Here is a 22,502-nt window from a genome sequence, read left to right as displayed (position 1 = left end):
CCCTGACATTTGGGTTTTGGAGGCTTGGGTGCAGCTGCTGGGGCCCCACCTGCACTCCCCGGGGAGGACGCACACGTGGGGCGCACACCTGAACCCCCCCCAGCCGTGTGGGCTGCGTGCAGGGCGATACAGGCGGGCAGGGACAGCTCTGGCCTCCCCAGGTCCTTCTCCACACACAGAGGCGCCGGAGGAGGCTGCACTACAATGAACGAAATTCTGTGAGCGCGTGAGCCCTGGCAGAGATCTGCGCCTGGATGGGGAACAGCTGGCTCTGGCTCTGCGCGTAAGAAAAGTAAACGGAGGAGGAGGAGGAAAAATCCCCAGTGCCGGGTGTTTATGTTTCCACCCGCTGGAGGAGGCTGCTCCAGCTGATGCGCTCCAGCTGACGGGGCAGCCGGCTGTTTGGGATCAAGGCTGGAGGCTTCCCCTGCAACAGCAGGCAGAGCGCGGCGTGGGAAGGGGAGCGTGCCAGCACCATGGCCCAGGGAGCGCGGGCTGGATGCCCCGGGAGGAGAGCGCCGCGGCACGCAGCTGGGCGGCCGCCAGCCGCAGGGAACGGCGGAGCCAGGAGAAGATAAACAAGGAGGGAATTACCAAAAATGACACGTGTGCTGTGGTCAACGCCCCTCCCGCCAATACGGGCTTCTCCACAGTGCAATTTCATTTATCAAAACAACAGGACAAGAGTTTCTCGTCACCTCTACATGCACAGCAGCCTGCAATTTCAGCTTGCTTAGTGGCTGCCTTTCCCACTGCGATCCCCAGGCCAAAACGCTGTCTCAGAATAGCAAGGCCTATGAAAAACAAACTCCACATCCCCGGTTGTGGCAAGGCTCAGCTCGCAAGCTGAATGCCCCTGCCCTTTCCCAGCACCCAGCCAGCGTGCTGGACAGCCCGGGTTTATTTTACCTATCCAACTACAGGGTGTTACTCAAGTTTAACAGCTTGGGCAGAATGTCTGACACAACAAAATACCTCTGCAGCACAGTGAGACCAGGGAGATTCATGAAAGTCTGTTGTTTGTCTCCCTCCTGTGGATAGATGCACAAATAAAATAATGCCCCCACTGTACCTGGGGCTGTGTGCAGCTCATCCCTGCAGCTCTGGGGGGACTTTGGTTCCCAGCCAGTTCTCACAGAGGTGCTGGGGATGTCAGGGCTAGAACTGGGTGAGCGCCCAAGCTGAGCTCCTTCCCACATCACACATGTGGCTGGAAGGTCCCAGTCTCAGGGAAAAGGATCATGCTTTTAGAATACAGACACAGCCCTGAGAGCAGCGTGGGGCAGCTGTACTTCGGCGCTTCTGCTGGAGAAAGGTCCCCATAAAATGGCAACTCGGGGAAGAAGCAGGAACAGGCTACTTACAGGTGAGACTTAGGAAAACAACACTGAATCCGAGCAAAGTCAGCCATCACGAACCAGATCAGCCCCTTCTTTTAAGGTTGGAGGCTCTCAAGTGATATAAACGTTTTTCCTGCCATTTTTGCATGCAAAATACAGAACGGCTCCCATCTACCCAAAACCTTTAAAACAGCCTACACGCTGCTGATAAATCATTTTTATCCTCTAGGTAGCAAAGTCAGACTGACATCGTCTGAACACTGGCATTTTGGGGCACTGTGCATGTGCTGCACGCTAATTTCCCTGGGGCGGGCATGTAGGACTGCTGCCTCTCATCTTTCCCACAAGCCATCGTTATGAATCACTCCAGATCCTGCAGCTCCCAGTTACAGCTCATTTCATCCTCGACACAGGAGCAAGGCCCTTAGGAAGAGAAGTGCCACACTGATGGGAACCTCCAAGCAGTCCCTGCTTCTCAACAGTCAAATGCACACCGTGAGCGATCCATTACTCACAGCTAGTACAGCATTAATGTGAAGTGGCACCAGCACACGAGGAACACAGTCAGTGTTTACTCCTCAAGATCAATCAGCAGCCACAGAGGCTTGGAGGCAGGCAGTAATAAGCTGCGGTGTGCTTTTTGGGCAAGCGGCCAAAGGCGCACCTGCTGCACGCAGCCATAGCTCCCGGCACGCGCCCTTGTGAGCCCCAGGACAGGGCAGCCAGGGAGATTTCACCAGCACGTGGGAGCCCTGGGAGAGGGGAGTGAAGGCAGGTCAGAGCACTTCAGCATGCGAGTGCAGGTGGAAAGCCCTTAAGAGTGATCAGAGCTGTGGCTCTGTGAAAAGGTCACAGATGTTTCAGCAGCAAGGCTCAGCTGAGCAGCGTAAAGGATGCAGAAATGAAGTCACTCCACAGCAAGAGGAGCCTGAGAGGAACCATCCCTCCACACAAGCATGAGCCATAGATCATTCCTGCCTTCCTGGTGCCTGTAGATCATGTCCTGCCCCAGCTGTTCCCAGAGTCCTTTTAAATGTTCAGCCCCAAGAATGAATAGCTTGAACAATTTTTACTTTGAAGAAATGCAAAGGCAGAGAAAGCCTCCCCTATGAGATTTGCTTGATATGAACAAATGCAGATACAGTGCTCCAAATACTCCAAATAAGCTTTTTTTTTTTTTTTTTTTGAAGTTCCTGTGATTTGGGGCAAAGCTAAGCTAGTTTGACACTTTGTATTTGACAAGGTATCTATGAAGCCAAGCTAACCTCACACAAACTCAAGTGAGCGCGTTGCTTCGGCAGTAACCATGCAATGCACTGCTATATTTATTGGCTGCTGTAATTAAGAAATGTGTAGAAATATATTAGAGGAAAAAAAAGAGAATAAAGGGTACTTGTAAAAGGAATGCTTTTCTGGAGTTTTCCAGAGCAAGCTGCCAGCTACCACAACATAACATTTTGCCACAGTAAGGGAAAACAAAACCTCACAATGACCAGAAAACAACCATTTCAGTTCCAGCAGGGAGACATTTGTCTCTTGGTTTTGCCTATGTCTCTAATAATTTTTCGTGACTGGTCAGAAGCAAATTTAACAAAAGTAACAAGTGTGACTTAAGTTCTATCTAATCTAAATCTCATCTGCTAACCTCAGTTTCTTTCAACCTAGAAGTTCCTGAGAGAAAGAGTAGAGCATAAGAGTTGTGAATGTATGAGCCACAAACCTCAAAGAATTGCAGTAACAGCACTCTCGAGTGCTGCTGCTCATCCGCACACATCTTGTCACCGACTCCAAAGAGCGTTCCCTCCTATTCATTAGTTATTAGCAGATGGCTTCAGTGGCTTTTCTAAGAGAACAAGGACTTGTCCTCCTTACACCTACCATCCAGGGGTTTTTCCAGGAAGTCAACCAAGTTAAACGAGTTCACCCTCCTGCAGCCTTTAGAGTAGGCTATTTCACTTCCAATTGCTGTTTTCACTTCTAGAAGAGATTCTGGAATCTTCCGTGATGGTAGGATCCCAGTTTGGAATTACATTCATGTTTCCAACAACTTGCTCATCCCAGAAGGCTCTGTTCACCATTCTTCGTATTGGGGAAAACGCATCCTGAACACCTCTATACACTTTCCATTTATGAAAGTCAGCCTGCCCTTCACCTGACTGGACTAAATCCTCTACACAGTGGGGGCTGCAAGCATCATCTGCACAACCTTTTTCACCAGCTGTTTTCCCCACTGCTCAAAATGCACTACATATTATTACAACTACAGTCAGTCTCTAGCATGCCTGTGCCTCCCACACTGAAACTACACAAGTTCAATTAACACTTAGTTTCCATGCAGTAAGATTTCTGTGCAACTTCTTTCATGAAACCACAGAAAGATGAAAGTTACCATTCCTGAAGCTAACCCAAGAATGTTTATTTTTAAAACAAGGTATTACAAAAAAGATTTTGCATGCAGGATGTTCCAATTCTCAATACCTTTGCAAGCTAAATGCTTATTTTCGTGACCGTTTGTGCTCTATGAGCAACACAACGAGTCTGTTCCGAAGGAACTTTATTTCCTTTGCATATGACTTGCAAAATAAGTCCTTCAGCCTTTTGCGTAGAACTCCTAATGAAGGCAGACTATGGCAGTTTGGTATGTTTAGCATGCTGTCAAAGAACTCTTTCCACACTTCAGCATTGGCAAGCCTGGAAGGAACAACAACCAAAAAAAGCATCAAAAAAAAGGTTTAACTGTTAAAGTACTGTTTCCTGTATTTACCCGTTCCCACCCCATCTACAGGTTGGAGCAACTGCAGACCATCACGTAATAGAACAGTTTCCATTGTGGCATGCTGCTTAGTAAACCAGAGGGATTTTTTCTCCTTCCAGGCAGCAAGAAGCCAAGGATGCAATGCAATTCACCACGTCCACTGCCAAAAGGCTTCCTGTACTTTAGTCAGTAAAAGCAGTTCTGTGAGGCAGTTCCTGTGCACCAAACCTATGTTTTTTGAGCACTGAGAGGTAAAGGCAAACAATGCCAAAAGCTGTGACAGAAACTACTATCAGGTTTGAGGTTAATGATATATCTTCCTACAGATGGGAATTTTAAAAAGACTTGACACCAACCTTCTGAAGGAACCTTCAGGCTTCCAGACACCATTTTCATTCTTCACTTGCATGTAGGTACCAAAGAGCATGCAGTAGACTGTTGCTGCTATGCCGAAGTAGTCTGTCTAAAAGTATACGCAAGTTCCATATTAAAAATGCATACCTGAACCACAAGAAATTTGCAAAAAAACAGACTAAAACAAACTCAGAACAAAAAAGAAACCCCAAAACCACAATCCTTGGAGCCAACAGAGCAAGCTCCGTAAGTGCTCCCCTGGAGCACTGAGCTAGATCTACAGCACCAGTGCAGAAGTCTAATATTTCTGTAATTCATCTACTCATATGCTTAATGCACGCATTAAGCTCCAAACGTTCAGGCTGTCTCCACAACCTCATACCTGGTAGTTCCACGGTTTCTGTGTCAGCATTTCAATACACTGGAACCCTGATGTTTCACACCTTGCAGTAAACGCAGTTCCTTCAGGAAATAATTTCATATCTATACTCTGTCCCAAGTCAATGAGCGTCAAACCATGAGAGAGGCCATCTATGTCACATGTATCATTATCCAGAAACCTTCAACCAAGATGAGAAGCAGCAATTCAATAAGCATCAGACTATAATACCATGATATGCTGACATCACATGTAGCAAAGTGAAATACTTGCCTTTCTCCAAGCAGGAAGTTATCAGGTTTAATGTCACCATGGATTATTTTGCAGGTATGGAGCTCTTCTACCATATAAAGTATTTTTACAGCGAAATAGATTACAAGCGCTTGAGGCATAACCTTTTCAGGAATTTTTTTGTAAATGTTTATGGCATTCTGTGTACAAAACAAAGATTGGGAAGAACCATCAGCTACACAAAAAAACAGCTCAATATGGATCACATATCCATGTTGGTAAGTACAGACTGTGTTCATAATGAAGTTCCATAAAGTGAAGAGACTCAGGGCACAAGTTGAGTACACTTACCAGCAATGTTCCATAGTTGTAGAGCTCACCAACTAAAATGCTTCCATTTTGGAAAAAATGAGCAGAATAAAAGTGGATGTAAAGATGGCGTATACTTGGATTGAGTCTTTCTACGAGTTGGGTTGCTATGTAGAACTCCCAAGGATTGGAAGGCTTCTGGACCTGTAACCAAAAACGTGATGTACTAGGTATATCTGTTATTTTTTTTTTTTTTTTATATATAACCAGTAAATTAAAAAAAAAAACACAGTTCTCAGCTTTTTTCTTAAACTTCAGACTCAAGTTCCTAAACACTTCTTTTTTGATCAAATAAAATAATTACATCTCAAGTAGTTAACCTCAGGTCAATCCACTCAACAAATAATCCTCTTGAATCACTACTTCAATTACATGCCACAACTCCATTGTGGCTTATACGCTCTTTAATGCTATTCAAATGTTAGCCTTTTGCAACATTGATGTTTTAGCCTCCTGCTGCCAACGTATGCTTTAAGTGAAGGTTTGGTTTATAATGAGTTCCAAAGAGAAGAGCCTTTTTGATTCGTCTCCCTAACACTAAATGCCTGATGTTCAAAAAGAAACTTCTTAAACATTACATTTAGCTACCAGAAAACTTCCAGTTAAGGTATTATAAGAAAAATATTTATTTGTTGGAAGATTGAAACAATGCAGAGGAGATCCACAAAAAGATTCCAAAAGGTAGGAAAAACAGATTTGAAGGGGGTATGGTATCAACCCAATCACACAGCCACATTTCAGCCAGGTTGTATTAAGTGCATGTGGGCTTTCAGCCAGCAGTAGATGCAAGGCTGCATGATCAAGTATAACCCTCTTGGGCTAAACTGACCATGCAGTTGCACAGACCTTTATTTTGGCAGTAGTTCTGATGAAAGCACATCCTATCATCTGTTGCTCATTCCTGCACTGAAGCAGGCTGCAGAAGGGGAGAGCAGGGAGAGAGCTGCTCAATCTACAACCTCCATCTAGACAAGCGCACTTGTTAAGAAAACTGCACCCTAGAGGCATCACCCAGAGTATAAAACAGCCAGCAGCCACCAAACAGGCTGGCTGCACAAAGCACAAAAATGCTTGTGGAAAGCCAGCACGCATGCATCTGGAAGCAAGCATCCCTTTCACTGTGACCTAATAGAAAGAGCAGTTTTATCATTAATTTATACACAATTTAGTTTGCTGTGAACTAAGAGCATTTCACACAAATAGATCCATTTGCTCAGCTGAGAAAGATGCCCTAAAGACTAAGAATTATAGCCAGGCTACCTATGACTATGCTATATAAAGAAGATCACGAGGAAGTTCAGGCAGGTGAATAAAAAGCTTCCCATGTAGAATGCGTTGGACATTACAGCACACAAACGGAACAAGGCTTTGAGGATATTCCAATATGTTTTATTACATATTTGTAAATAAATCTCAGCAAAATCCATCCAGGGAGGTGTCAGATTCCTATAAAATTCCAGAATTTTCCAGCAGAACTATTCTGAATCAACACTACTTACCTTGAATGTTACTTTCTGATTGTTTCTAGGGTTACTGGCATCCAGAATGGAAGCCTGATAGACTTGAGCAAATGCTCCTTCTCCAACCAAGCAGTCCACGTGGAATGAGCTAGAACCTTTATGAGGTGGAAAAAAAAAAAAAGGTTAACACCACAAAGCCCTGCTTGCAAACTTCACAGATGAGACTTTAATACTTGGAGGAGGGGGACGGATTGGGGGGTTGGAAGCACCAGCCATAATCAACTTGTTGCTTTAACCCTAGTGCTAGTCTTTCTCTACTCGCTCTTCTTGCTAGGCATGCTTTCAATAAAAGAGAGCTTGCAGTCACTGAAGAGAACAAGAGTGCTATGAAGTGTCATACACTAAAATCAGTGTTTCTATTTTAGTTCAACTCCCTGGAAGTGATCAAATTCTAAAGTGCATTCCTTAAAAAGTAAACACTAATGTTTAAGTCATAGAAGTGTGTTGCAATTATTGTCATACGGATTTTGTTGACAGAGGACTGTTGCTGTTCTATACGAAGTGTACAGAACATCAGTTCTATACTATATACTATACCAGTGTATATGTCACAAATTACCAGGAAAGGAAAACTAGGAAAAGTATCTTTGTTCCTTCCTCAGAATACCTAATCAAAAATGGTTAGGTTCCGATTTCAAAGAGCAAACGAAAAGGTCTAATTTCATATTTGAGGTTTAGATAACCTGGAAGCTATTTGGATATATGCATAAGTAAACTGGATTAGAAAAAATACTTCAGGAGTTCCCAGAAAAACCTGCAACAAGTGCTTCAAAATGAAACGTATCAAGTAGCTCTTACCCAAGGGGAGTTCAGTCTTCAGTTTGATGGTTGGAAGAGCAGATTTCCATTCAAAATAGTTGTCATAGGTATTGAGTGGTTTAGGAAGCTCTGATAAGAATTTGCAAATCAATTCCGTATCCCATGGATTCTCAACAAGGACTTCATAGAAAGAACAATATTTAAGAATAAGAAATAAAGAAAAAGTGTCATTTCAAAGAAGCAGCACACACACTTATATTTGAAGGAGTATAATTGATTCACACTTGTCCTCCCTCCTATCTTGTACATAGCAGTGATCTCCTTGCAGGACCCACAAGACACTTGACTTATTACAGTGACCACCCGCACACTGGAACAAAGCACTGCTCCAGTCTCAAACTTCAGAGAAGAAAACCATAGTACCTGAAGTTCTACCAGTCCTGGCGGTCCCGTCCTGCTCAGTTCCAGACAGTTTGTCATAGGAATTCTTGTCCACCCCAACAGATGAATATTCAGCTCTACTAGTGGCAGTCTGCTCACGTAATTTGTGAGAAGCAGTGGTAGCAGTAACATTTCCTAGAGGTTCTCCTTGTTCTGCAATGTGTTCAAGAGCAGGGCTACATGTTTAAAACAAAATAATATTAATTGACAGAACTGCCACGGCATTTTGATATCTTCAATAAGCCACAAGTACGTCACACATCCATGCTTGCAACCTTTGCCATAACCTTAAGAACTCTGGGCGTGGTTCAATAATGGCCTGCATACGCTATCTACATCTTTTACTTCAAGCAGCAATTAAATCTGTTAAAGGACAACAGAGCCTAGCAGACTTATCAGCATTTCATATTTGCTCATGATTCTTTATGCGTTTACTCTTTAATAATGCCTGCAGACTTTTCTGACAAAACCTACTGTAGAACATCTTGGCACTCTAGATCAAAGCTACCTCACACCTAGCAGCTCAGCAGAACTGCTCTAGCCTCTATATCCATATATACTGAGCAATACATCCTGTGACAGGAAGCACGCTGGCAGAATCAACAAGGTGACCTTTGCCTTCAAAGGCACATCATATGTTCTCTTCTTGACCATCTCTATGAAATCATTCAACACGTGTTCTCACACTTGAGTGAGAGATGTATGTTACAGAAAAGGTACTGCTGAGCCTCCCAAGAAAACTATTACACAAGGTTCTATGGGGAGGTCAAGTTAACTCCATTAACTGTAGAAGTTCAAATACTGCAAGTCAAGCATTTTCCAAATGTCTGTTTCACCCACATGCCTTGCAAACACTGCTTCCCCAAACGCAGCAGTAGTGCTACCAACTAGCAGTTATTGCCGCCCCCCAGGGGCAAAAAGAGACTTAAAAGAATCAGTACAATTGTTCGAGCACTTGATACTCATACAGTGTGACAAAAAATTAAATCATTAGAGCTTTTTCAGGGACATAATCACCACGCCCAGGTTCATGCAACTTCAGAGTGACTGTTTACTAGTGTACATCTTAGTAATTTTATTCAAATATGTTAGCTCTAGATTGCTTGGAAAACTTGCACCAAGAGCAGCACAGCAGAGCTGCCTATGCTGGCATAAATTTGCATTGCAACCTGAAATCTTGAAAATCTCAGCAAGTCAACGCTATACCTTAGCTTCTTAGTTTTTGCCTGTTTGTGCAGTTCTTCAGAAGACTCCAAATCCATTTGCAGCATGTCATCCCTGGGAGCTGAACAAAGGGAGCAGCAACAATAGCACATGCTTATTTTCCCAAAAGACAAGCACATTCAGAGTATTATTACCAACACAAGAAGGGTAAAGTCACACTGCAGATGTGGAAATTGCTAAGGTATCACAAGAGCAAGCATCAAACAAGCTTATTTTAAAACATACAAGAAAAGACAATAGCTTGATTTCTTCAGGGAAGAGTATTCCAAGACTGAAAGAGGGATAGACAAGCATAATGGTCCTCACTGAAGAGGATGATGCCTGGACTTCAGTCAATTGAACTCTGAGAACTCTGCAATAGCTCAGAACAGCCATTTGACAGCACAGCCAAAGGCTCCCCTGTCCCTTGCCACCTTTTCTTCTTCATCCCCAGTTAAAGTAATTCTTGGAAAATTTAAGTGCTGGGTCTGCCCATGCTCCCAGAAGCTGTTCTGCAATGAAGTTGCATTCAGAAGTTGCAGCAGCACAGCCTACACTGTATTTGGCAAGGCCTGCAAGGTAAGTAGGGTATAGAAATAGTTACACGGCACTGAATTGGATGCTCTGAACCTGAAGTATTCGTTATATTACCTTTGTCCTCGAAAGCTTGTCGTGAAGGTGCTGACAGGTAATTAAATGGTGTTGATACAAGCTGGGCAGCTCGTGCAAAGTCTCTTGTGTTGTTTGGACTGGCAGCTAATGTTTTATTACTACATGGTACATTCCACACCGTATAATCATCCCTCAAGAACTCTGGTGTCCCTGTTTCTTCCTGGACAGAAAAATAAACATGCAGATTTACGTTAAGCCATCAAAACTGTCCTGTCAGACCTACACTGTAACGTACTAGCAGCCTCCAGTCTCAGTAATGCAGAGTCTGAATATGTCAACTTATGTTATTAGAAAAATAAAGGAAAGTCAACATAGCCTAAATCACAGGCTTATATAGTTTTGTGTCAGGCTTGCGTGTTGGCAATAATCAGTTCCACAGCAAAATGTTAGACATCAAAAAATTGTCATAGGAGAATCTGAAGAAGCTTCTCACTTGCATCCAAGCAGCCTGAAGTTTCATGCATCTCCTTGGCTATGAAAATTGTCAGGTGGTTAGCACAACTTCAGGCATTTCTCGTTCCCTCTCCCTGTTGTTCCTTCCCTACAGAGATGCCAAATCTACACCTCAACTGCAGTCAGATCTGTTCTATGAATAGAGGTCTCCACTACTAAGCTCCTAGAATTTTTATGAAAATTAACAAGTGAAAAAGCTCATCCCGCTATCAGTGAACAGAAAGGGGTAGCTAGGCTTTAACAAAATTTCATTTGTAGGATTGTTGAGGGACTAGGACAACAGAAACATAACTACCTAACCCGTCATCAAGGCTAATTCTTGCAATAAGATCAAACACTCACTTCTGTACAGTCAGTCAAGGGACGTTGTCCAAAAGTTCTGGGCTCTTCTGACTTCTTTTTACGCTGTGGGATTCTGACAAAACAGGTAGCTTAGAATAACTTTTCCCCAGAAACCTTCCAAGGCAGACTGATCGTAACAAAGATTTGATGCTTTTATTTATTTAAAGAAAACCATTTGTGGATACTAACAGAAGTTGCAGTAGCTCAAGAAACAAGCTATCCTCAGTTGTCCAGAAAATTAAGCATCTTAAGCACACTGTCCAAACAGGAAAGTTGCGCAATTCTACAGAGAAGCAGCTACAGCTTTCTCATGCCACTTCCCCACAGCTGCTACTGATTTTATTCAAGCCAATCCTCATACTGCAAATACAGTCATAGCAAAATTACATGGAATAGAATCAATCCTATATGTAATTCTCAATAAACAGCTCTGTTGCTTTTTTTCTCCTTACCTGCTATTCTCTTTTTCATTCTCATCTTCAAAGATAGAAAACATAGGCACGACAGGGGCAGCAACATTAACCTTCAAGGTTCCATCAGGCTCTTAAAATAAGAGATCACTGATCGTCACACAGTGGAGATTATATTAAGTCACATTTTTCCCCTAACCAAGCAGCTGAGGGGCTTGAAGTTGTACCTTCTCTTTTAGGATACTGCACAATTATTTTTGGTCAGGCACAGACATGCTATAGCGAGGCACCCCTTAGAAGTAAAGATGCTTGTTTTAAGGAAGGTCAGTGGCTTGATAATAGGTTAGTTTTGGCACACATGGACTTGAAATAGATATAACTTATTTTCTTGTAAAGACTGGATAGAAACTTTAAAAAAAAAGAAAAGAAACTGAAGCAGATAAACAAGGTAAACATGCAAGTGCTTAAAGCCAGAGTAAGAGATGCAGTCATGGCTATATCCAGGAGCATCCTCAGAACTACCACTCAACTGGTCTTTCTCATAAAGGCTTAGAAATGGAGAAGATTTTTCCATCTCAGAAAACCAAGAATGGCCAGGAATACAGAAGCTTCCTTGGCTGCATCTGACCTGCTGTGAAATATCCTTGAGCTCACTGTCATAAGCCACTACCTAGCTTTCAGAGAGACTTAACTGTTACTGATAAGCTGGCTATTCAGAGACTAACACCTAGCTTGCAAAATGGCTTAGAAACAAAGCTTTATTCATATGAAGAATCAGCTGTGCACTTTTCAAAGTCAGGTTTTAAATACCACAGACGTGTCTACAGAGAAGCAACATTTAATGATGACGTTAATAGGCTGCTAGCATTAAAGTACTTCTGCCTGTCTTAGACTGTGCATCAACATTTAGAACTTGTCAATAAATCAAATGCACTACCAGGTTAAGAAATTGCTTCTTCACTTTACACTGACTCACACAACTACTTGCTTCAAAATTATGGGGAACAGTGGTAGGAGTATGCAAGAAACATAGGAGTGAAATAAAGGACATAGGACTAAAAAAAAAAAAGTACATACCCCTTTTTCTACAAAAGACCTCAAGTTGCTCCTCACTTTCTTCAAGAGATAGTTCAGGTGAGAAGGGTGTTTGAAACACATCCATTAGAAATCCTAGAAATAGAAAAGAAAAATACGTGAATGCCACCTAATAAAGTTTATCTGTTCTGTAATAGTTGAATTGAATGATTCTTATGATTTATCAAATGCCAGTGAACTATTATTCCTTACTCTTGCATTTAAACACTCCAGATAACTGAGCAGGAAGATTAGACTTAACCAATGCATATCTGCTGGTGCCATGAATTTTTCTCCCTAAAAAAACCCTCACACTCTCAAAGATGAGATTTTGGGTTCTTCTAAAGGAGAAAGTTCTTTTATTTTTTAAGAGATTTGGATAACTAATGCATACCACAAGCTTTTTGGTTTTTCTTTTTACAGATTTATATTCGGCAGTAGCTGTTTGCTACGTAGTAGTAGTTAACAGGCTTACTACCAAAACAGAAGAACATGGCAGAAGCACACAAAAGGAACAGAGTAACTTCTGGGTACTATCACTCTACATCTGATATCAGAAAAAAGTCACAGTTTCCATTGTGGGATTTTGAAAAAATCAGCATTTAGGATTGATAACGCTCATCCTATAAAACAAAAAACTTTTGCATAAGGCACCCTGGTGTGAACTCTGAGGGAAGCTCGATGTCAGCAAGAGTCAAGTTATTAACTTCCTATCATTCTTCCACATTAGCCTGTTGAAAGTCATCATCTCAGAAACAAGAGTCACCAACAGTACAGACAAATTCAGCTGAACATGCTGCCCAAAGCCTAGCAGGTGTATAACCAGTGACTTGTTCAGAATTTGACAACATGTGGCTGCTGGGATGTTACTAAGGCTGCTATTTCCTGAGCAGAGTTTTACTGCCCCTGTCTTGGAAGAAGATGTTGGGTCACCAAGTCGACTGCAGAAGAGTACCAGTACCATTAATTTTATTTTCCTCTAGGTGTGAATGCCTATAGCTACATAGCCCCATTTTATATTCAGTTCCACTAAAAGTTACCAGGCAAGACCCCATTAATTCCAGTGAAACTAGCGTATTATTCCAGATGCCTACCCAATGCTTCTTTGGTATGAACTGTAGGTGAAGGTTGCACTTTGAATGGCGTTGCCTGTGTTGCTCCTCCAAGGGAGGTTCCTCCAAGGGAGGTATTTGGTGTAGCTTGAGAAGCATTTCCAGAAGCAAAGGAAGAATTTCCAACTCTAGATGCTAGAAAAGAAAACAGCGAGATCATTTCTAAACTAGCCTGGGATTGTTTATCAACATTTCAGTAGCCAGCAAAATGTTAGCAAGAGAAGTAAATAAGAGGAGTAGCAGAACGACAACCCAGAATTTCGGGAGAGCAGAATTTAGCTTGTTCAGTGATCTGCTTGTTCCCAAGGGAGACTGCCCCGAAGGGCAGAATGGACCTTGGACAGCTGGGTGGTCTTTGAGGATGCTCTCAGTTCACAGGAACAATCCGTTCTGACACAGTTAAGCAGGAAGGAAGCCAGTGAAGACAAAGGACTCCTGACCGAGCTCAAACTAAAAAGGAATTGCACAGAAAGTGGAAACAGGGACCAGCTACATGGAAAGGATACCAAGACGTTGCCCAAGCATGCAAGGATGGAGTCAGGAAAGTCAAAAAGCTTAACTAGGGTTGGAACTAGTGAGAGATGTGGCAACAACCATTTCTTGTACAAAAAAAAAAAAAAACAAACAAAAAAACAAACACATTAAAAATAAGGAAACTGAACCCACTGCTCAGTAGGGTAAGGGACCTAGCAAAAGGTGACATGGAAAAGGATGTTTTGCCCACATTCTTACTCTAAGGTCTGCCCCCAAGTCCCTGAAGGTTCTGACAGAAACTAGGGGAAGGAAGCATTATGTCAGAGACCTCAAGAGTTCCCAGCCAGCCAAGGTTAATTTACACAGTGAAGTATAAACAGCCTGTAAGTGCTAAGAGTTTAAAACTGAAAGTGATTAGTGGATCTTATAGTCTGTTTCCCTTTGTATTATGGGTCACTGTTTCAGCCAGGTTACTGCTGTATTAAGTTTCAGCATTTTAGTCTCATTTCTCTGACACATCACCTCTTTAGGAAGAGGAAACATGCTCCCAGTAACCTGAGGAAAATCCCCTCCCAAGGGCAAATCATTTAGCCACTCAGAAGGGTCATCTTCCCTGGAAAGCAGAGGCCCACTAAAACCAGTATCTACTGGTGGCAACTGTGCCCAGTCACTGATGACTGAAAATGCAGTCAGTAAGAGTCAACTAGCAAAGTATTAAAACTCACACAAATTCCTTTGAAGTTAAAAACATAATATTTCATCTTGGTCATCCAAATGCAGAACTGTAAGTAGTAACGGAAGCTCAAGAAGTCATACAATTCACTTTCTGCTCCTACATCATATGTATCCCACATAATTTCACATATACATCCAACACACTTCATTATATTTTTCCAGAAGATCCAGAATTCCTACTACAGATTAGATAGGTAATCTCACTTTAAAAGCAAAACTTATAGGTTGTTTTTACAATTAACTATTGAAATTCTTTCCCAAATTAAGTGTTCTTTGTAGTTACCAGAAAAAATTATGTCTTATTCATAATGGGAATGGAAATGCAAATACTGAAATAGTGCCGTCCCACACATTTGGTGTGAGACTTCAGCCATCAGGTAGAACTACATGATAAAGTTCTGTACACATTTATGTTGAATATTCAAGAACTTTCAAGTAAGATGGTCTAGGTCTACCAAAACTGAAAAGCTATGTGCTATTCAACTCCAGCCAGTGAAGTCATACAAGCTGCATTGGTCTTGTCAAGAATTAGTTTATTACCTTCCTTCACGTCCACACAAGTAGCTAGTCCAGTGGATCTCTTTTTAGAGTGCCTTCAAATGAAAAATTAAAAACCATTAGAGCTTGAAATAAATACCTTTCTTCTAAATTAAATTATTTTTAAAAAGTTCAGCTTCAGTTCAGGACTTAATAATAATGCATTTTAAGCAGTACAGGGTCCTTTCCCAGCTTAGAACAAAGGAAACATTTAGAAAGGACAACCAGGGATCCTGCTTTTTCCACACAAAGGACACGTAAATGAAGTCAAAGAACTTTTCAGAAAATTATTATATCTCCCCCAGGCCCTCCAAGTTTCTCACACAGTTGCCAATAGAAACAAAACCCAAAAGGCAGAGTCCTTTAAAAAAGATAAAACACAGGCATTAAATATTCTTGGATAGTTTGTCTCCCTTATACAAGTGAATGACAACTGCTTCTGTTTCACCTTACCTTGTCGGTCAAACCTACTCAGACATGCCCGTTTTGTTGCCAACCTAGGTTTCTGTCTCCTCTCTCCACCCCACCCCCAATTGTTTCATGCATTATCTCTGTCACACAAGCCCAAGTGCAAAAGATAAATAAAAGCACTTTCTTTTCCAGAGACATTTGCAGCCAAGTTGTAACATCTGGTATCTGCATGAACTAAGCACATTCTGTTGTTTATTTCAGGCATGCCAGGGACACAAATGCTGAATAATCACTTTGGTTATGCAATGAATTTGTTCTTAGTTATTACAACTAAAACATGGGGTGAAAAGAATTAGAGACTGAAGTAAGGATCATAAGTTATAAGAGTTTGATCTACGTCTAAATATTGGTTTCCACAGGCCACTTCAGATTTTTTCAGAAGAGTAAAAACCCTTTCTTCAAGTTAGTTTTCAGGTAAAGCGTAACTACAGAAGACTGCACAATTTGTAGAACAAGAATCAAACTGTTTATACGTACTGTTCTCCAGTGATCCAATTAAGAGTCGAGTCAGGACGCGCCTGCTCTTGAGCTGGAGCACCATTGAATGGAGAGTGTAATAAACTCTTCTGGACTTCTCCAAGCTCTTGCTGAGTTTTGATTGTGTCCTTCTTGTATGTTGCTTCCAACAACAAGGAAGATTTCATCTGGTGGCCAACTGGGTTCACGGACTTCAGTGTAAGAGCATTTGATGACAAAATGCTTGACTGAAGCTGGTCTGGCACCAGCCCTTGGAGGGTTTGCAGACCTGAGCTTTGACAAGATGCCATCCATTTCTGCTGCTGAGCTGCGCTAGGTGCTACATGTGAATATACCTTCAGAGATGAAAAATACTGTTTTACCCTCAAAAACCCACACACGTATAAACATTGCCATTTGCCCTTTTATTTTGCATAACTAGAAGAGCTTATCATGCTTAAGAGAACTTTCACATGCAACTAAAACTAGATCACAGAGAAGCAAAACCAATCTTTGAGGTTTCACAATTAAAAGTGTTTCATCATGTATTTAAGGTTATGCCAGGTATCTATACTAGTCAGATATTGCAACCTCGACTTCCAGATTTGGTTAACACACTGCTTGGGTTACCATTTAAAGCACAGCTAAATTTTATGCAGCAAGTTCAAGAGGACTGCTCCTATTTATCATAGCCCATACTCACCGACTGCTTATTTTGTTCAGCTAACGTTGTAGATGCTGGTTCCAGTCTGGTTTCCTCCAAACTTTTGGTGAGCTGAGTGAGCTGTTCCAGCTTCTGCTGCAGGGCTTGCAGTTCAAGGACAGCTGATTCTTTTCTTTTGATAGAATCCCTCTCTTCTTCTTCTAATGAAGAAATGTCGATATTAAGTAAACCAGATATTAAATCAAACAATGAAAAGGGACAGCTACACAACGCTATCTCAACACTAGCCTGGACACCAGCAGCAGCCCTAATGCTTCTAAAGGAGTTCACAGGCCAGGATACCTCTCTTACACTTAGAGTGCCAGCCTCAGTGCTCCTACTGCAAGCATACTCATGCCTCCCATCTTCAGCACAAAAGAACACTAAGCTCTGAAAAATTCTATCAAAGCAACCCTTTGGTAACATCTAAGTGGAGATGGAGCCTGCTGTCCCTGAAGGGAGAGCTGTGTTTGCTGGGAATTATCATACATAACTACTGCAATAAAAAAAAAATCCACCCAAACACTGGTTTTAAATATGCATTTAGAAACACAATGGTAAGAATACTCTGGATTCTGATTACAGACTACAGAGAGGAACAAAGATATTCTTTATCTTGAATTATAGGTATCAGCTGGTAAGCACAGAGCCACAGATACAACTCACATCAGGGTAACTAGTACTGCTAAGAGCTGTCTGTACTTGCCTGCAATTTCCTCAGAAGGAACTTCTCAAGAAAATCTAGGCTTCAAAAGACAAAACCAAAAGGATGAGCTTAAAATCTAAATGTCAGCATCGTGACAGTTTTGGAATTAAGTCCTTGAAGGGTTTGAAGACAACTTGACACCGTTACACGTCAGTCATTTGGCCTATTTACTAGTGTTTCCTAGCTTACCACAGCCTGTTTTTGTACAGGGATGATAATCTGGCCTTTGAGAAAGTTTTCAGGCTTCAACAGAGCTTGAAAAGACATGAATATAGACAGGTGCTACTTTTCCAAGAACATGAGAATGGTTTTGAAATAGTTAGGTAGAAGAAGAATACCGCGTTCTTTCTGTCTTCTGAGGCGCTCGTATTTCATGAAGTATCGCTTGGCTCTGAGCTCCTCAAATGAAAGTTCAGAGCCTTCACATATGAGCAGGTTTTTATTATACATTGCAACCTGCTCACATTCAACAGCAGCAGACGATGACTTCGGAAGAACTTCAGATTTGGAGAGGTATGTCACATACTTTCTGTGAGGAAAAATAAAAAAGTTCTGTTCAAGTTTGTTGGATTTGTTCTGGGGAATATGTTATTTTTTTTCCCAAAAGTGAGGCCCCCTCCCCTCTTTTTTTTTTTTTTTAAAAACTTACACTTCTCGTTCACCAGAAGAGCAGGACTGAGTACCAGCACAATCAGGACCCTAAAGTTGTGGGGTAGGGAGAAAGCATTATATTTAGCCATCCATTTTGACAGGACTAGCAATCTGGAAGTCCATAATATTTAATTTGGATCAAAGAGATGACAATTCAGACCATGAGCATAGCAAGAACAAACAGATCAGGAGAAATATACAAGTGATCACAGCCCGAGAAAGCTCATCCTGAAGAATTAACTGTCTAAGAGTCTGCTGTTATCACTGAAAAATTTTGGAAAATGAACAAGATCCCAGAGAATCCAGACACAAGGATATACTTCTGGAAACTGCAGTCCTCAGAAGGATTCTGGGACGAGTTGAACAGGCATTTTCTAGTCCCCAAAAAACAGGACTGTAATTTCTAGATCACGTGGGTTTGTAAAGAACAGACTGGATGGCCTCCTCTGATTTCTTTCTTTGACAAGCTATCCAATTTCAGGGGTATGGAGGCAGGCAAGAGGTCTAAGTAGCTTTAATCATTCATGACACCTTTTAGTACTTGCAGGCAATACCAAACTGAAAGAGTCACATGCACTTTAGAAAATGGGACAAAGTTGAGAAAGCTGACATATTTCCTACCCACAGTTTTTCAGTCTTAAATTTCACACCCCCCCCCCATTCATCTTTCATCTTATTCTGTCACAAGAACTGCAAAGAAATTTAACTAGCTCCACCAAACCTCAGAACTACAGTGCTGCATTCTGGTACGTATCTAAGATGGGTTAGAATTAACATGGTTTCTTTTTTGGTTTTATTGTGGGGAAGAGGATGGAGGAAGAAGACTCCAGAGTGACACAATTCTGAAAAGTTAACTAAAATTTCTACAAGGCATGAAAAGAACCTCAGCTGGAACTTGCTACACACTGACGTGGCAGAGTGCTCTATTGACATTCCTCCACAGAGGGGCTCAGGAGCCATGAGAGTGTCATCTCCTAGTAATTTCCCATCATCAGACTGATTTCTACGCAAAGCCACCATCTCACTAAGGACCATTTTGGAAGTTTCCCTTCTTCCTCTGGCATTATCTTTCATTTATTCTTCAATAGCATATAAAAGTAGTAGCATGGAAATTCAGTGTGGACGATATTCAATCACAACAGACAAAATACCATTTATAGTACTATCCCTGCAAAGAACACTAACTAGCTGGATGCATTAAGTAGCTGGATGCATCACCCTGCCTGGAATACTGGAAATGCGTTGAGTAACTAACAACTGTGACCCCATACTTGTGAAACTATTTCTACAAAGATGGGTTTTAGGCTCTAAGCATCACATCAGCAACATTTCTTAGATGTGGAAGATACTGTTAGAATATATAAATGTTTTTATTCAGTCAAGCTCTTTAATCCAAAACTTACGCAAGGGTCCCACAATCTCCCCCATACTAATTCATTTCTCAAGCCTGTTACCTGATTATTGCAAGTATATGCTGGATCATTAAGATTCGCAACACCTTTTCGAGGAGACATTTGATTTGCAGCCTGTGAAGTTTGAAGTGGTTTTATAACAGCAGCACCTGGGACAGATTACACAGGCTTGCATTAACAAGTAGAAATCTTTTTTCTGATGTATGAATTTTTACTTACAACTTTAAACATTTGAAAAACTTATACTTTGTTTTGAATACACTTAAGAATCTTTAATACAACCAGGAAAATGGTAAAAAAAACAGTTTCTACAGGAACCCTATTACACTTTGTAATCATTCAGCTAGCTCTGGAACTTAACAAAAGCTCTCAGTTGCATCCTCTACAGTGCATATTATTATTTCTTTATGTTGAGGGATTTTTTGAAACAGCAAAAATCCCATGGCTTGCTGCAGCTGAGCAAACCAAGCTACCAGGGCAACTATGAGAAGTTCCCATGACAGTGTTCCCACATCGTCCAATTGAGGAATTTAGAAGAATATTGTTACCAGCCTCTGGCTTCAAGGACAAGGTCTATGTGACTGCTAATCACAAGGGGGTTGTTTTCTTGTAGTTGTTTGTCTGAGTGCTTTTGACCAATAATCTTGTGTGAGACACTATCCACCCCTGTTAAGTTCACTATAAAGTTAGGCTATTCGGGCAATAAAACGGAGCATGATCTGACCATACTGGTGTCTGTCGTGCTTTCGGCCATGCTTCCTGCAACATCTTTACACTCAGAGAAGACACCGCTATCATTTGCGGTATCAATGATAGATGATCCAACTACCATTTATGCGTGGTAAGGAGCACGAGCTCTTCAAACTTAAAGTTTTGCTATTAAAATATTATCGCTCTAAATAATTAATTCCCTAATTTTAGAGCTGTTACTCACATTCTTTATTTTGATTGTTCACACTCCTAATTATAGGAATATATAGGAATATTCTCATATTGAAATTACAACATCTCAGCCTTCAGCTGCTTTACTGAAACAAATCTCTGCTGGACGTTTTAACACCATAGCTAGAATAGAATCAATACAGCAGGTTCCCTAAATAGAGCACTGTTAATCCCACCTAGACATCAGAAGGGCTAAGAGAAAGGAAGCACGAACAGCTTCCTTCACAGTGACGAAATCCACTGATCAAGGGAAAAGATTCATCCAATTGAGGTACAGTTCACAGGCAGATGATCTGTAGCCTCACCTTGCAGAGGAGGATTCTGAGGATCGTAATTCTGCAGCCAGCTAAATTGCAAGAAACATCAGTTATTATCATTAAGTCACCTTTCCCCCACCCACCCCCAGAAACCTTTGATTTCCTTGTACAGTCCTTGTGCCTAGAAATCAAACACTAAGATGCTCACATAACTTACAGGACATATTACTGAACGTATCCTAGTAGTTTTACATTGTGAAAAGCAAAACAACTCCGCAATAGGTGGCAAGAGATGAAAATCTTGTTTATCATCAGCTGAGTGAATATAGCTCACAATAAGCAATTAACAAAGCTCACACTCAATAAATCCAAGATATGCTTTAATTTGGATCTATTTAACAGAAAATAGACAAGAAACAGATCAACCAGTTTCAGGATTTTCTTCCGTGACTCTACTTCACTTAAGGCACTGTGGTACAGGCTTTGTCAGTACACCCTTTAAAAAAGACAGCACATACTGAACAGCAAAGAAGAACCATCCTTAAGCTTATACCCACCTTTCACAAAAATAATCATTGGTGTATATACGCTCTGTGCTATAGCAAAGATAGACAAGAAAAAAAACAGCCGAACACTATCTAAATAGCTCTGTAAGTAAAAAGATGCATCAGAATTACCAGTACAGCTGTTCCAAGTTCTCTCGTGGTTGCGCCTGGTTTTGAAATCCCTTTTGAAGGACAGCTATTGCACAGCGCACGTTGCCCTCATTTACCAGCTGCTGAGCCCAAGCAATATAGAAGGCAGAGGCATTTGCACCAACTCCCTGTCCATGCAGGTAGTCAAAGTACTCACACGGAGAGGTGATGAACTCTGCCTGCGCGAGACAAAAACACACAACCCGTAGGCACTTCCAAGAGCATCCAAGGAAGTTACAGGAGTAAAAGAACAGGAACAATTTCTTACTTTCCACGTTAAGATTTATTTATTTATTTTTTAAAGATGGAAACAGCTGGTAGATGTTTCTCATGAGCTAAGCGGCTTCACGAGAAAGCTTTTAGAAAGGAACGCGCTTGCCCTTCCCCTTCGCAGAGGGGTTGAGCGCCGCCGCCCGCACCTACCAGCTTCAGGCAGTAGCCGACGAACCTGGGGTCCCGGCGGTACCTCCCCTCCGGCAGGAACTCCGCCACCAGCCGCTCCAGCAGCCCGGGCAGCCGCGCTCGCCGCTCCGGGGCGGGCAGGCAGCCCTCCAGCCACCGCGCGTACCTGCGGGGGGACGGCCGGGGCCGCGTCAGGCACCGCCAAACGCCTCAGCCCGGCCCGGCCCGCCCCGCGCACCCACCTGTCCCACGGCTCCAGCGGGTCGCTGCCGACATAGCTCCGGAGCTGGGCCTCCAGGCTCCTGCGGGGCGGCACGTTAGGGGATGGGGGGGGGACCGGGAGCACCCCCAGCCCCCCCCCAGCCCCCTCAGGCCGCCCCCAGCCCCCCTCAGCCGCCCCCCGGCGCCGTGCCCTCACCGCCCGCCCTCCTCCATGGCGCCGCCACAGCCCCAACCGCCGCTGATTCAAACCCCGCGCGGCGCCTCCCCATTGGCCGCCCCCCGCCACCAATCGCCGAGCGGCCCCTCTCGCCACGCCCACCCCCAGGCCACGCCCCGTCCCCGTGGCGCCGGCGGGAAGCGCCCCCCGCCCCGCCCCGCGCCCCCCATTGAGTGCCGGCAGGGAGCCAGGGCCGGGCATGAGACCG

At 42.6% G+C, this 22,502-nt stretch overlaps 1 protein-coding gene across 1 annotated transcript; it reads right to left on the bottom strand.

Annotated features, from left to right (window-relative positions):
* Window positions 1-3,766: 3,766 nt before the first annotated feature.
* On the bottom strand, window positions 3,767-22,495 carry BUB1 (BUB1 mitotic checkpoint serine/threonine kinase; the record flags this gene model as incomplete). Its single annotated transcript, XM_082758154.1, has 24 exons — window positions 3,767-4,031; window positions 4,452-4,558; window positions 4,832-5,009; window positions 5,102-5,259; window positions 5,411-5,572; window positions 6,928-7,043; window positions 7,747-7,887; window positions 8,131-8,324; window positions 9,355-9,433; window positions 10,003-10,183; window positions 10,819-10,891; window positions 11,271-11,361; window positions 12,306-12,398; window positions 13,397-13,549; window positions 15,164-15,216; window positions 16,109-16,443; window positions 16,791-16,951; window positions 17,835-18,025; window positions 18,146-18,195; window positions 19,602-19,708; window positions 20,807-20,847; window positions 21,436-21,632; window positions 21,877-22,021; window positions 22,098-22,495. The coding sequence occupies 24 exons, from the start codon at window positions 22,493-22,495 to the stop codon at window positions 3,836-3,838; spliced, it is 3,600 nt and encodes a 1,199-aa protein (XP_082614280.1). The 3' UTR covers window positions 3,767-3,835.
* Between the last annotated feature and the right edge of the window lie 7 nt (window positions 22,496-22,502).

Source organism: Aythya marila (assembly GCF_965140915.1).
Source record: "Aythya marila genome assembly, chromosome: 3".
Taxonomy (NCBI): Eukaryota; Metazoa; Chordata; class Aves; order Anseriformes; family Anatidae; genus Aythya; species Aythya marila.
This window is presented reverse-complemented; position numbering and strand designations above follow the sequence as displayed.